Source organism: Mobula hypostoma, chromosome 17 (assembly GCF_963921235.1).
Source record: "Mobula hypostoma chromosome 17, sMobHyp1.1, whole genome shotgun sequence".
Lineage (NCBI taxonomy): Eukaryota > Metazoa > Chordata > Chondrichthyes > Myliobatiformes > Myliobatidae > Mobula > Mobula hypostoma.
The window spans coordinates 6771639-6787410 of record NC_086113.1 but is presented as its reverse complement, the minus strand read 5'-3'; the positions used below and the strand labels follow the sequence as shown (position 1 = coordinate 6787410).

Below are 15772 nucleotides of genomic sequence, written 5' to 3'. Positions count from 1 at the left end.
ATTAGTGTCGTTCACTGCAAGAAATCTGCTCAACTTGGCTTAGCTTGTCTGGTCTACCCTCTATGTGATCCCTGATTTAAAGCCCATGTGGTTGACTCTCAAATGTCCAAGCAGTCCTCTGTGTTCAAAAGCAGTAAATGATGCACAGAAATTGCTAACCTTGTCAGCGAATCCCAAGATCACAAAAACAAATCTACAACAGTTTGTATAAAGGATGGAAATCAGCCAGTTCTGATTGAATCTTGACTAACTTCTTAATAACATATTTATCAAAACCTTTTTCACTTTGTCAGTTCTGAAGTTTTGGTAAGGAACCATATCTTTTAATGAGTTGTACGCTATTCCTTTTGAAGGGAATATTTAAATGAGGCCCTTATGCTCTCTCGTGAGGATGTGAATGATCCCATAGCACTATTTTGAAGAGGAACTAGGCTCTTTTCACAATTTCTAATATTTTTAATTGTAACATAGCATTTTTAATATATTGCACTGTATTGCTGCAAAACAATGAATTTCTCAACATGTGATAAAAGATCTGATTCTGATACTAATTTATTAGTGTTTTATTGCATGTCACATCTTATTACAAAATGTTGCCCTTTTATTATTCCATTGCTATTCTGAGAACAAGTAGTCTTCAAATTGTCTGCACTGTTTGCTCCAGTAATGAGTACATTTCAGAATTATTTGATTTTTCTATAATGTGCTTTGAGGCTTTACCAAGATTTTGAATGGGGTTTTGTCAGTGAGACTCATTAATATCGGTAATTATAGGTTCCTCCTGTAGGAGGAGCTCAAGCATAAATAAAGCACCTCATTTTAATTCTTTACAATTTACTGGAACAATGGTTGCAAGAATTAAGATGTAAAGATAGATTAGATAAAACTATAACATATTCCTTTAGAAAATGCTATTTGCTTCTTCATGCCTTTAGACTGTGTAAAGATCCAGCGGTTACTGACTATAGTTATATTTTCAACAACATTGCTCAGTGTCTGCTCACTGATGGAATTAGCATCATAGACCGTAACACATAGGAGCAGAATTAGGCCATTCGGCCCATCGCGTCTGTTCCACCATTCGGTCAGGACTGATTTATTACTGCTTTCAATTCCATTCTCCTGCCTTCTCCCTGTAACCTTTGACTTATCAATCTCCGCTTTAAATATACCCCAATGACTTGGCCTGCACAGTCATCTGTGGCAATGAATTCCATTCCTCTGGCTAAAGAAATTCCTCATCATCCCTGTTCTAAAGGGTCCTCTTTCTATTCTAGTCCTAAACTCGCCTGCTATAGGAAACATCCTCTCCTCTTCATGCTTCTTGTCTGTTTTTAATTCTGCTATTGTAGTTCTCTTAACTCTGAGATATTGAAACATTTTAATTAAGTCCAAGCTTGTCATCTCTTTGATTGCTATCCTTTTTTGCATACAAATTTGCTACTATGTACATATCAATAATTTATTTTTCAATTTCTAAAAACATTTAACTGGGACGTGAATGAACTATTCATAATTCCGTCGCTGCAAGTGATTGGACTGAGTAAAATTAGCAAGGTACTACTACACCAGTGGTGTGCATTAGGTCAAATAGCTTCTGTACTATCATTTCTATGTAGAGCACATATCACCAAAGAAAGATTAACTTTATTTGTCACATGTACATCAAAAGTTTGAAACATACAATGAAATGTGCCATTTGTGTCAATGACCAACGAAGTCCACGGATTGTGCTAACAGCAGCTTGCACGTGTCACCGACACAGCATGCCCAGAATTCACTAACCCTACTCCATAGGTCTTTTGGAGTGTGAGAGGAAACTGGAGCACCTGAAAGAAACTCACCTGGTCACAAGGAGAATGTACAAACTCCTTACAGACAGACAGTGGTGGAAATTGAACCCCAAACGATGATCAGTGGTGCTGTAAAACACTGTGGTAATGCTACCGTGCTGCCCTGATTAAGAGTCTTAAAATGTTGACTTTGCAACTTCTCCAAAAATTTCACCAAAAATTCACAGAACAAAGTTGATTTTGTTCTCTTTCGACCTTCCTACTTTGTGTTCACAATTGATGTAGATGGTTAAAAAGTTACATTTTTGCAGTTCTAAGGCCAAATATATCACCTTTACTGAGCTGCATCCCAGCCAAGGCCTATATGGTTATCACTGACCAGAATCTCAGTTGTTCTTGTATTCACAGTTGGACCAAGTCAGAGGCTTGGTAGATGTAGTGAGTGATTTGCCTCCTGACACTCCAAAACTATGTCATCACGTTCAAAACACAAATCAGCAGTGTTGAATGAATTTTCAGCAAGTTTCCAAAAGCTTCATGTCATCCTGAATAATAATGAAACTTTTTCATGGAACACTTTTCATACAAACGATGTACTTCCAAGTGCCTTGTAATGGAACAAAGTGCAAATGTAAAAATGAAAGACAAAAAAGATGTTACTTAAAAGCAAAGATAAATAAATAGATTTTGAACTGGCATTTAAATGTCAATTGAATCTGCGTCCCTTATGGTTTGAGGTATTGAGTTCCACAGTTTAGGAGCATAGTTCCAAAAAGACCTGCCAGTTATCTTTTGAGGGGGATTGTTCAAATTTAGGAGACCTGAGAGCTTGCGCAGGATTATAAAACAAAAGTGATTTTGCAATGTACTCCTGTCCCAGACCATTGAGAGCTTTTAAAACAAGTAAGAGAACTTTAAAATCAATTCTTAAAAAATACTAGAAGTCAATGCAGAATGGACAGGAGTGATATACTTACTCATTCTGGTTTTAGTTAAAAGTCTAACAATGGATTTCCGAACGGGTCGATATTTGTCGTTAGATTGCTTTGGAAAGCCAGTAAAAAATGTATTGCAGTAATCTGATAAAAGCCAGTAAAAACTGTATTGGTGTAGTGGGTTCTGAGGCTCCTGTACCACCTTCCTGATGGCAGCACTGTGAAGAGAGCATGTTGGGGGGGGGGTGGTTACTGATGTTGGATGCTGTTTTCCTGTGATAACACTGTGTAGATGTGCTCAATGGTGGGAAGAGCTTGGTCTGTGATGTACTGGGCTGTAGCCATTACTTTTTGTAGATAGACTGTGGAGAGCATTCTGACAGGCCGCATCACTGTCTGGTTTTGGGGGAGGGGGGGCTACTGCACAGGACTGGAAGAAGCAACAGAAAGTTGTAAAATTAGTCAACTTCATCTTGGGTACTAGCCTCTCTACTGCCCAAGATGTTTTTAAGGAGCAGTGCCTCAGAAAAGCAATATCCATTATTTAGGATGCCACCAGCCAGGGCATGCCCTCTTCTCATTGATACCATCAGGAAGGAATAACAGAAGCCTGAAGGCACACACTTAGCGATTCAGGAACAGCTTCTTCCCCTCTGCCATATGTTTCCTAAATAGACATTGAACCCATGAACACTACCTCACTTTTTTAAATGTATATTATTTCTGTTTTTGGTCTATTTTTAATCAATTCTCATTCTCTCTCTCTCTCTCTCTCTCTCTATATCTCTCTCTCTATCTATCTATCTATATATATATATATATATATATATATATATATCTATATCTATCTATCTATATCTATATATATATATATATATATATACACACACACACACACACACACACACACACAGTGGTGCTAGGAAGTTTGTGAACGCTGTCAAAAGTTCTCTATTTCTGAATAAATAAGACCTAAAGTGTGATCATATCTTCACTCAAGTCCTAAAACTAAGAGAACTCAATTAAATAAATAACACAAGAAACATTATACTTGTTCATTTATTCATTGAGAAAAATAGTCCAATATTACATGTATTTGTTGGAAAAAATATATGGACCTCTGGGGTAAAGCCTTCTACAAAATCTATTTGGAGTCCATTGTTTCGATCAATGAGATGAGATTGGAGGTCTGGGTTGTAGAGATGCCCTGCCCTACAAAAAGACACACAGAGTCAGATTACTGACAGAGTCTGCTCTTCTCAAGAAAGATCTATTTATGTGCACCGTGCCCCGATCAAAACAACTTTCAGTGGACCTTAGAAGAATTGTAGCGATACATGAATCTGGAAAAGGCTACAAAAGCATTTCTGAAGACCTGAGTGTACATCTGTCCACAGTAAGAGAAATTGCCTAGAAAACTTAGGAAACTCTGTACTGTTGCTACTCTCCCTAGGAATGGACATCCTGCAAAGATCTCACCAACAGCACAATGTGCAATGCTGAAGGAGCTGAAAAAGAACCCAAGGGTAATAGCAAAAGACCTGCAGAAATCTCTAGAACTTGCAAATTCTCTGTTCATGTGTCCACTATAAGAAAAACACCTGACAAGAATGATGTTTATGGAAGGACACCATGGAGGAAACCACTACTCTCCCAAAAAAAAACATTGCTGCACATCTCAAGTTTGCAAAAGACCACCTGGATGTTTTACAATGCTTCTGGTACAGTGTTCTGTGGGTGAACAAATGAGACAAAAGTTGAACTTGTTAGCAGAAATCCACATTGCTATGATTGGAGGACCAACACTAAAACCTCATCCCAACTGTAAAGCATTGTGGAAGGAGCCTGCTTTTCTTCCTCAGGGCGTGGACATCTTGCAATCGTTGCAGGAACAATAAATTCAAAATCGTATCAAAATATTTTACATAATGTCAGGGTAGCAGTCTGACACCTGAAGCTTTTCGAAGTTGGATAATGCAATAAGACAGTGATCCAAAAGACAAGAGTAAATCAACAACAGAATGATTTAAAAAGAAGAAAATTCATGTTTTGAAATGGCTGAGTCAAAGTCCTGACCTTAATCCTGTAGAAGTATTTTGGAAGGACCTGAAACAAGCAGTTCATGAAAGGAAGCCCACCAACATCCTGGAGTTGAAGCAGTTTTGTAAGGAGGAATGGCCTAAAATTCCTCCAAGCTGCTGTGCAGCACTGCTCAACAGTTACCAGAAAAGTTTGCCCGAAGTTAATTGTTGTACAAGGGGTCACACCATTTACTGAAAGCAAAGGTTTTATGATTATGAAAACACGTAGTCCTCTTTTATTGTCATTTAGTAATGCATGCATTAAGAAATGATAGGATTATTTCTTCCGGTGTGATATCACAAAACACAGGACAGACCAAGACTGAAAAAACTGAGAAAACCACGTAATTATAACATATAGTTACAACAGTGCAACAATACCATAACTTGATGAAGAACAGGCCATGGGCACAGTAAAAAAAGTTCAAAGTCTCTCGAAAGTCCCACATCTCACACAGACGGGAGAAGGAAGAAAACTCTCCCTGCCATGCCCGACCACAGTCTGACTCTGAGTCATCCGAAAACTTCGAGCTCTGATCAGCTCTCCGACACCGAGTACTAAGCGCCATCTCTGTCCGAACGATTCGACCTCCTTCTCGGTTGCAAAAAGCAGGCAAGGCCGAGGATTTTGAAGCCTACCCTTCGAAAGATTCCCGACCACACAGTAATGACAGCAGCGAACGGGCGTTTCAGAAATTTCTCCAGATGTTCCTCTGTGCTTTACATCCATTCTCCATCAAATCAGATTTGTCCACGGCCCCTATTTAACAGATACAATATCATTTTTCACCGGAGGGCTGTGACCACGCAGGCGCGCCGCCATCTTCTCCTCCCGCCTACTTTTCCCAACAGATACATGTAATATTGGATCATTTTTCTCAATAAATAAATGAACAAGTATAATGTTTTTGTGTTGTTTAATTGGGTTCTTTTTATCTAGTTTTAAGACGTGTGAAAATCTGATCACATTTTGGTCATATTTATGCAGAAATAGAGAAAATTCTATGGGGTTCCCAAAACTTTCTAGCACCACTGTACTTACTGTAATTATTTTCTTTCTAAAATCTATATTATCATGTATTGCGTTGTTCTGCTGCTGCTAAGTTAACAAATTTCTTGACACTTGCCGGTGATGATGAATCTAATTCTAAAATGATAAAACAGGAATTCATAGATGCTGACCGTCTCCACCTCTGATCCCGTGATGAAGTCTGGCTTATGGACCTCTGGTTTTCACCACCTGAAGTCAATAGTCATCTCTTTGGTCTTGCTGACGTTGAGTAAGAGGTTGTTGCTGTGACACCACTCAGACAAATTTTCAGTCTCCCTCCTATAAGCTGATTCGTCATCACATTTGATTCAACCTATTACAGTGGTGTCATCAGCAAGGTTGAATGTGGCATTGGAACTGTGCTTAGCTTTAGTCGTAACTATTAAGCAAGTAGTGCAGGGGGCTGAGCACCACAGCCTTGTAGTACACCTGTGCTGATAGAGATTGAGGAGATGTTGCCAATCCAAACTGACTGGGGTCTACAGGTGAGGAAATTGAGGATCCAATTGCACAAGGAGCTATTGAGGTTAAGGTCTTGAAGCTTATTGATTAGTTTTCAGGGGATGATAGTATTGAATGTTGAGCTATAGTCAATAAAGAGCATCCTAATGTGTGCATCTTTGCTGTTCCAGGATTGAGTGAAGAGCCAATGAAATAGCATCCACTGTGGACCTGTTGTGACAGTAAGGAAATTGGACTGGATCGAAGTCACTTCTTAGGCAGGAATTGATAGGTTTCATCACCAGCCTCTCAAAGCACAGTGCTTGTCAGTGCTACTGGATGACAATCATTGAAGCAGGTCACCACATTCTTAGGCAACGGTATAATTGAATCCTACTTGAGGCAAGGGTGGGTACGGGTACCTCAGACTGCCAAACTGAGAGGTTAAAGATATGAGTAAATACTCCAGCCAGAATCTGGCATCCTGCCATGAAAGGGAGAAATCTTTCATCAGTGTTGGTTATATTGGATGACCATTTTGACAGCATGCAGTGTCTAGATCAACATTTAAATCTTGGTTTCAAGCCTTGTTAATCCTGTTAACTATATAGGGAAATGGCAACAAGTGTCTTTCGCAGCAGATTAAACAGGTACAATTTTGCCCAGAAAAATGTTCAACTCTTATGTTAGGTAGACTGTACAAGCACCTTATCAGGAGAAAGGTTTGTCTTTGTATTCTTGGTGGAAGTGATCTTGATGTCATAGAGTCAGAGAACTCTACAGCATTGAAATTGGCCCTGCAGCCAATCTAGTCTGTGCTGAAATACAGTGTATTCCTGTTAATGGGACAAATGAAGCCCAGTATAATTTGGCCTAATTAAGTGGTTTCCCCAATTAGCCAAAGTTTCATGGAAATAGTTAAAAAGGTATAAAAAGACAAACTACGATTTAACAAAGTAACACATGTATTTAAATAAAATACAGAATAAATTATAACAGTATTAATACTACTGGTGATTGTCCATATCTGATGAGGACAGGAAACAAGTGGGGGAGAGTTCTTAAAGTGGAAAAGCTTTATGCTGGGGCAGTTCCACTATCTCAGCCTCAGAAATCCAGGTCCAGTGAGACAAGTAGACATCACAACTGGGGACTTTCTTGGTATTAGAGGATGACCATGACTTCTCTGTGCCTCATCATGCCCTTCATTCTCCATATAGCATTGCAGAACTGCCTTCGTAGCCATTAGATCCTACTGTAGATCTGACTTCACACGCTTGGACTGGCATGCCCCGTTCTCACTGGGGCATGAGACCAGTGGCTTTCTGCAGCTGGTTTAGCCCACCAATCAAAGCAGGTACGAAGGTGTGGCTGCTGTCACATGCAAACAGCTCCTTCGAGCCACAGTTGAGAGCTGTGTGCCTGGTGGGGACAAAAGGTAGCATTATCAATACCTTCAAATTCTTCATGCTTCCTGACTTGTTGAAGTAGTAAAATCATTCCATTTTCTCTTCTGGCCATTTCTGGCATCTCCAAGACTGAATGCTTCAAACTGCAGTGGGCAAAACAGTTCTGAATTGTCTTACTGCTTATTTCTCGTGAACTGTCAGTGACAAAAAAAATCACTGCTTTTTGAACACAGATACAGTACATACAACTATTGCTATTGGAAAAACTTTGTGCTAAGCACAGTATAGTGTCCCAATGGCCACACGATGTGTACATGACTGATGCTAGTTAGAAAATGCTCAGCAACAATCTCGTGCCCCAATTAATCAGCATATTATCCCAAATAATCAAAGGGAATCCTGGCTATTTTTTTTCAATTAGTTTTTGTTCTTTAAAAGTTGTCCCAAATAAGTGAGGTTGATGTTCTGGAGCATGCTGATATTAAGGGAGAGGAGGTGTTGGAGTTGTTAAAATATATTAGGACAGATAAGTCCCCGGGGCCTGACAGAATATTCCTCAGGCTGCTCCACGAGGCGAGAGAAGAGATTGCTGAGCCTCTGGCTAGGATCTTTATGTCCTCGTTGTCCACGGGAATGGTACCGGAGGACTGGAGGGAGGCGAATGTTGTTCCCTTGTTCAAAAAAGATAGTAGGGATAGTCCGGGTAATTATAGACCAGTGAGCCTTACGTCTGTGATGGGAAAGCTGTTGGAAAAGATTCTTGGAGATAGGATCTATAAGCATTTAGAGAATCATGGTCTGATCAGGGACAGTCAGCATGGCTTTGTGAAGGGCAGATCGTGTCTAACAAGCCTGATTGAGTTCTTTGAGGAGGTGACCAGGCATATAGATGAGGGTAGTGCAGTGGATGTGATCTATATGGATTTTAGTAAGGCATTTGACAAGGTTCCACACGGTAGGCTTATTCAGAAAGTTAGAAGGCATGGGATCCAGGGAAGTTTGGCCAGGTGGATTCAGAATTGGCTTGCCTGCAGAAGGCAGAGGCTGGTGGTGGAGGGAGTACATTCCGATTGGAGGATTGTGACTAGTGGTGTCCCACAAGGATCTGTTCTGGGACCTCTACTTTTCGTGATTTTTATTAACGACCTGGATGTGGGGGTAGAAGGGTGGGTTGGCAAGTTTGCAGACAACACAAAGGTTGTGGTGTTGTAGATAGTGTTGAGGATTGTCAGAGATTGCAGAGAGACATTGATAGGATGCAGGAGTGGGCTGAGAAGTGGCAGATGGAGTTCAACCCGGAGAAGTGTGAGGTGGTACACTTTGGAAGGACAAACTCCAAGGCAGAGTACAAAGTAAATGGCAGGATACTTGTTAGTGTGGAGGAGCAGAGAGATTTCGGGGTACATGTCCACTGATCCCTGAAAGTTGCCTCACAGGTGGATAGGGTAGTTAAGAAAGCTTATGGGATGTTAGCTTTCATAAGTCGAGGGATAGAGTTTAAGAGTCGCGATGTAATGATGCAGCTCTATAAAACTCTGGTTAGGCCACACATGGAGTATTGTGTCCAGTTCTGATCACCTCACTATAGGAAGGATATGGAAGCATTGGAAAGGGTACAGAGGAGATTTACCAGGATGCTGGCTGGTTTAGAAAGTATGCATTATGATCAGAGATTAAGGGAGCTAGGGCTTTACTCTTTGGAGAGAAGGAGGATGAGAGGAGACATGATAGAGGTGTACAAGATAATATGAGGAATAGATAGAGTGGATAGCCAGCGCCTCTTCCCCAGGGCACCACTGCTCAATACAAGAGGACATGGCTTTAAGGTAAGGAGTGGGAAGTTCAAGGGGGATATTAGAGGAAGGTTTTTTACTCAGAGAGTGGTTGGTGCATGGAATGCACTGCCTGAGTCAGTGGTGGAGGCAGATACACTAGTGAAGTTTAAGAGACTACTAGACAGGTATATGGAGGAATCTAAGGTGGGGGCTTATATGGGAGGCAGGGTTTGAGGGTCGGCACAACATTGTGAGCCAAAGAGCCTGTACTGTGCTGTACTATTCTATGTTCTATAAACAGCTGCCCTGATTAACCGATGGCCCAATTAACTGGAATCTAGTGTATGCCCATCGACCTGCACCTGGACCATAGCGCTCCATACCCTTCCCATCTGTGAACCTATCCAAATTTCTCTTAAATGTTGCAATTTAAACTTCATCTACCACTTCTGCTGGCAGCTTGTTCCACACTCTTCAATCTCTATGTGAAGATGTTCCCCTTTAACATTTCACCAGTCATCCTTAACCCATGACATCTAATTCTAGTCTCACCCAACCTCAGTAGAAAAGCCTACCTGCAATTACCCTATCCATACCCCTCTTAATTTTGTATCCCTCTATCAAATCTCCCGTCATTCTCCTATGTTCTAAGGAATAAAATCCTAACCTAGTCAACCTTTCCCTATAACTCGGGTACAACTCAGGTTCTGTTGTCTTTGAAATGTTCCTGATCTTTCTCACTTGCTGTCAAGTGGAAGATCTAAGCACTGGTTTGGAGTTTCTGGCACTCTCAATGGTATTAAAGATTGGAATAGTGCATCTTTCATCATGAATCTAAATCCATATCTACAGCCACTGACCATTATTTCTCAGAATAACTCAGGCTAGATCTATCAGCAGTGGGAGACAATGATTATTCTGTGGTATTTCTGAAAGTTATCTCTATATCTAGCATGAAAGCCTTGTTTGTAAATCTGGCAAGATGATGTCTGGTCTGAAACCTTGTCCTGCGAAAGGATTTCACTACACAAGTTTATCATTGAGTCACTTGCATGTACACACAATTTTTCTCCATCGCATGTATATTTTTGCGTAATTTTAGAAGAATTCATTTGGCATCGTGAAAGCAATCTGCAGAGCAGAAATGCTATAAATTTTACCAGAGGTCATGAGTAAAAACATGAACAAACCTTAATGTACCTTTTGGAAATCCTTGAGCAAAGGGTTAGTCGTACTTCCAGCATTTAGTGTTCATATGGGATTAGCTCACACAGATTTTAAACTTGCTTTGTGACTACACTTGAATGCTTCTGATTTGGCTCTCAACAGATTGCAGATCTCTCAGTTCATCCAGCACTTCTGATTGGGGAAGACTGAATGATTTTGTGGGGACACACTCATCAATAACTGTTTTAATAAAGTTTGTGACAATCGTGGTGTATTCATTCAGGTTACGGATGAGTCCTTGAACACAGTCCAGTCCTCTGACTCAAAACAATCCTGTAGCCACTTCTCTGCTTCCTGCAACCACCTCTTAGTTGTCCTAATCTCTGGAGCTTTGCTCTTTAGCCTCTGCCAGTATGCAGGTAGGAGAAAGACAGCTTAGTGATCTGATTTACCAAGCTGTCTTGGGCGTGGAACAGTAGGTATTTGTTATCTTAGCATAACAGTGGGCTAGTGTGTTGGGATGCCTGGTGCTGTGCTATAGTTATATGCTGATTGTAATTGGGCAGGGTTTTCTTCAACGTGCCTGGTTGAAGTCCCCGACTATGATTTAAAATGTGTTGGGTTGGACTGTGTCTTGCCCTTCTTCTGAACATAAAGGATGTCACAAAATAGTTTCAGGCACAACTTGTGTTTGTTTTGCAAGATGATGACAAAAAGTTTCTGATTGTAACTTATTAACTTTGTTTCTCTTTCCATGAAATGTTTCCATAAAACCTGGTCCCATACCATCAGGTTCAGGAATTGTTATTACCCGACCACCATAGACTCCTGAACTGGATAGATAACTTGACTCACCACAACTCTGAACTGATTGATTCCACAACTTACAGACACTCTGTTAAGGAGTCTATGACTCATGTTGAAGAAGTTTGGTATGGCCCTTCAAATTCTAAGAAGCTTAGGACAGGATTGAGAGTATCCTGACTGGCTGCGTCACTGCCTCGTGTGGGAACTCAATCACAGGATTCTGCAGAGAGTGGTGCAGACAGCCCAGCGCATCTGTAGATGTGAACTCCCCACTATTCAGGACATTTACAAAGACAGGTGTGTAAAAAGGGCCTGAAGGATCATTGGGGACCCGAGTCACCCCAACCACAAACAGTTCAGCTACTACCATCCGGGAAACGGTACCGCAGCATAAAGCCAGGACCAACAGACTCCGGGATAGCTTCTTCCACCAGGTCATCAGACTGTTTAATTCATGCTGATGCTACTGTATTTCTGTGTTATATTGACTATCCTGTTGTACATAATATTTATTATAAATTACCATAATTGTACATTGCACATTTGAACAGAGACATAAAGATTTTTACTCCTCACGTATTTGAAGGATGTAAGTAATAAAGTCAATTCAATATTAATTACTTTTTTATTTGCACAGTTTGTCTTTTGCACATTTGTTGTTTATATATAGTTTTGCATAATTCTATTGTATTTCTTTATTTTCATGTAAATGCCCTCAAGAAAATGAATCTCAGGGTTATATATGGTAACGTATGTGTACTTTGATAATAGATTTACTTTGACTTTGAAATCTGCCTGCCTACCTTAATATTTCCAGTCTCTTCAGTTCTTAATTCAAGCATGTGTTGTTGTTTAAATTTTATTAGAGTTTTTCAACTTGCAAAAGTGATTCTTGAATCCCTTCCAAATTTCTTACCAGTTCACTGAGGTATGAAGTAGTTCCAATATTATAGCACATTTGAGTCTCAGTTGGAAAAAAAATTGTAATTAAGGAAGTTAAATTAAAAGACTTGAGATCCATAGTCAAGTAGCCCAACTGGAAAAGTGCAACAGGCCCCAATGTGATTTAATTTTTTTTGTTAAAGACTCTGTGTTTATCAGGTAACAGTTCAGTCTTGATGGGCAAGGCGAGGGTGATGATGACTGGGTACTGCACCAGGCAGAGTGGCACTATCTACATTTCTAGTACTTGGTTGTGAGAAGGAGTTGAAGCAAATCTATTATGCTTTCAGACAGAGGTTCATGTAATGGATTAATCTGTGAGGTTTTTCTCTCTACTTTGGTGCGAGTGACAATAATAAATCAATTTACAAATTTGATGGCCTATCTATCAACTTTGTAAGAGTTTCCCATGCAATAATTGCTGGTACTGGTCACTGCTGTGTCTGGGACTATTGCTGTACCAGTGCTAGTTTGTTGACCTTGATCACCTGGTGCCTCATTCCAGTAAGTAATGATGGTGCAGTCAGAAGAAGAAACTGAAATTGATTGCTTAGTTTTGTTTTAAATTTGTGGAAAGATTTTTGTTGAGAGGGTGATTTTTTTAATTTTGTAATTACCATTTCTGTCATGATCATTTGTGCTCCATGGAGTTGCATTTTCTGTTCTTCAATTCTTGTAATAATTTTCCCCTGAAAACTTGTTTCTCTACCTAAAAATTGAGAATGGGTTAGCAAAAGTATTTTATGAGTAACTTAGCACTTGGATTTTTGTAAACTAGCAAGTCTAATTTTATTGAATCCTTCATTCTTTTGGAAGTGGAATCCAAACAGACCTGATTTATTGCCATAATTTGATTGTGCAACTGAAAACACAAAGAAGAAGAAGATGACTTTGTTTTTAATATTAACACAAGAGATTCTGCAGATACTGGAAATCCAGAGTAACACGTGTAAAATGCTGGAGGAATTGAGCAGCTCAGGAATGGAATAAAGAGTCAGTGTTTCGGGCTGAGAACTGGGAAGGAAGGGGGAAGTAGCCCGAAGAAGAAGATGCAGGAGGGGAAGGAGTGCAAACTGGAACGTGATGATAGGTAAGATCAGGTGGGTGGGTAGGGAAGGGTTCAAATGAGAAGCGAATAGGTGGAAGAGGTAAAAGGCTGAAGAAGAAGAAATCTGATAGAATTTCTATCTGTGCTCCATATAGGTAATCACATTTCTCAATTGCTCCCAAAGCACTGAAATTTGCCTGGTATTCAAAAAGAATGGATGGCCACTGCATATCATTGTTAGATATTAGGCTCTCCAGCCTTGAGCAAAAGGAGACAATTAGGACTGAAAAATGTAATTAGGTTTTTTAAAGTCTTAAGTGTATAAAGTGAGGTTGTTTTGTGTTTCATTTGTGATAATGTAGACAATATGTTTTTTTTAATTTTAGAGAAGTTAGTCTGCAGAAACCATACCAGGATCTGAAGAGAGAAATGTCTAACTTACACTTGGTGACAAAAACGCAAGCTGAGCTTCTGCGAAAACTGTTAGCCACACACGGCTCAACAAAGAATGGTAAGTAGTGTGAGTGGAGGGGAAATGGTCTACCTTTAACCACTGACTCCATCGATGCCAATAAAAGAGCAGCTATCAAATACTATCTTGTTAACATCTCATGATAAACTGATAAGTCTAAATATGTAAGTTACTGTCTGCCCCTTCATGTATTTTAGGTCTGGCTATCTTGTGCTGATAAGCTTCACACATAAAGGTGTTGCTCAAGCAGAACAAATATGTTCTGTACTTTTCTCTCTGTTCCCCTTTTTGTTTCTCCTCCGTAGTTACCGCACTACGCGATCAACTAACCTTTGCAAACAAAGCCGAGGTGTGACCTAAACCATGTTGTTGCATCCTTGATGTTTAATCTCTCATCTTACTGAGGAAAATGTCTACAACTTGAACTAATTATTTTGATTTTTAGTTTTAAAAAATGTCTCCAACAAGAGCCACAAATTACCCCATATTGGAGAATAATTATGTATTGTAACACCTTTACTGAAATCAGTATTTTATCACAATAGAAATGGTGATATGAGCCTATCTGTGTTTTACCTTCAGTGAAACCTTTCTGCCTTTATACGTACTACGTGATATTTGAGAAAATGTATTTCCCTGGATAAAAGTTTTACTTTTTGAGTAAATACATTTTACTTAAAGGTTTGATTTTTTTTTCTTCCCAATGACAACTCATTCAATATTTTCAGTTTCTTCCTAACATGTAAAATAATTCTGAATGTAAAATATTTGAGCAGTACTTTTTAAGCTGATAAATATTTCAGTGTTGATAAAGTTTATTGTTTCAAAACTGGGCTTTTTGTTTTCCTGTTTTCATGAAACAGAGCATGCATTGAAGGGGAAGTTTTTTTTACACAGAGAGTGGTGGGTGCCTAGGTTGGTGGTAGAGGTAGATTCATTAAAGACTTTTAAGGGACGTTTGGACAGGAACATGAATATGAAGAAAATAGAAGGAGATGGACATTGTGTAGGCAGAGGGGATAATTTAGTTGCCCATTTGATTACTAATTTAGTTGGCTTAATGGGCTGTTTCTGTGCTGTACTGTTCTGTGTTAAATGTATTTCAAGACTGCTTCATCATTCAATTAGGTAGTGGCTGCTGATGTCTTGTCCCAGCTTACTTGCATTTGCTTTATATTCCTTGGTGCCCTGAACCAACAAGGAGCTTCATTTCTAAGTTCATAATTGACTGAACATGCACTGCCTTGCAGGAAAGTGAGCTAAACATTTCATCTGCACTTTGTGTGCTGATTTCATTCCTAAGTAACCTGGTTCCAGTATTAAGACTAGTTACCTTACTGCAGAATGTAATTTTTCAGCATTACTCAGTTCAATCACATCATTGTGTTTTAAATGTGTAATACATTGTTAAGCATTGTGGACATGCTACGTCAGTACATGTGTGGTGACACTGGCAGGTTACTACAGCACATCCTTGGGTCGTGTTGGTTGTTAACGCAAAGAGTGCATTTCACTGTATGTTTTGATGTACATGTGATAAATAAAAGAATCTGAATCTAATTATTTAAGTGTCTGAGCGAGTGATTGCCTTCAGGCTCCTGTGGCAGTGTACGCTTGCTTAGGGATTGAGCTACTTCCTCAGCATCTCCAAACAGGAATATGGGAAAAAATGTGAAGTCATGGCCTTTAACATTATCATGGAAAAGGATAGAATCAGAGAGGACAGGAAAATGTTTAATTGAGGAAGGGCAAATTAGGAGGCTATAAGGCTAGAACTTGTGGGTGTGAATTGGGATGAAGTTTTTGCAGGGAAGTGTACTATGGAGATGTGGTCAATGTTTAGGGATCTCT

General features: G+C 39.6%; 1 protein-coding gene across 2 annotated transcripts in view; it reads left to right on the top strand.

Moving 5' to 3' along the window:
- azi2 (5-azacytidine induced 2) overlaps positions 1-15772 on the top strand; it is an 88304-nt gene that overhangs the window by 53757 nt on the left and 18775 nt on the right. For both annotated transcript variants that reach the window (XM_063069495.1, XM_063069496.1), the window contains exon 7: positions 13836-13960. In XM_063069495.1, the coding sequence (XP_062925565.1) occupies positions 13836-13960 (125 nt within the window). The remainder of the gene's footprint in view (positions 1-13835; positions 13961-15772) is intronic.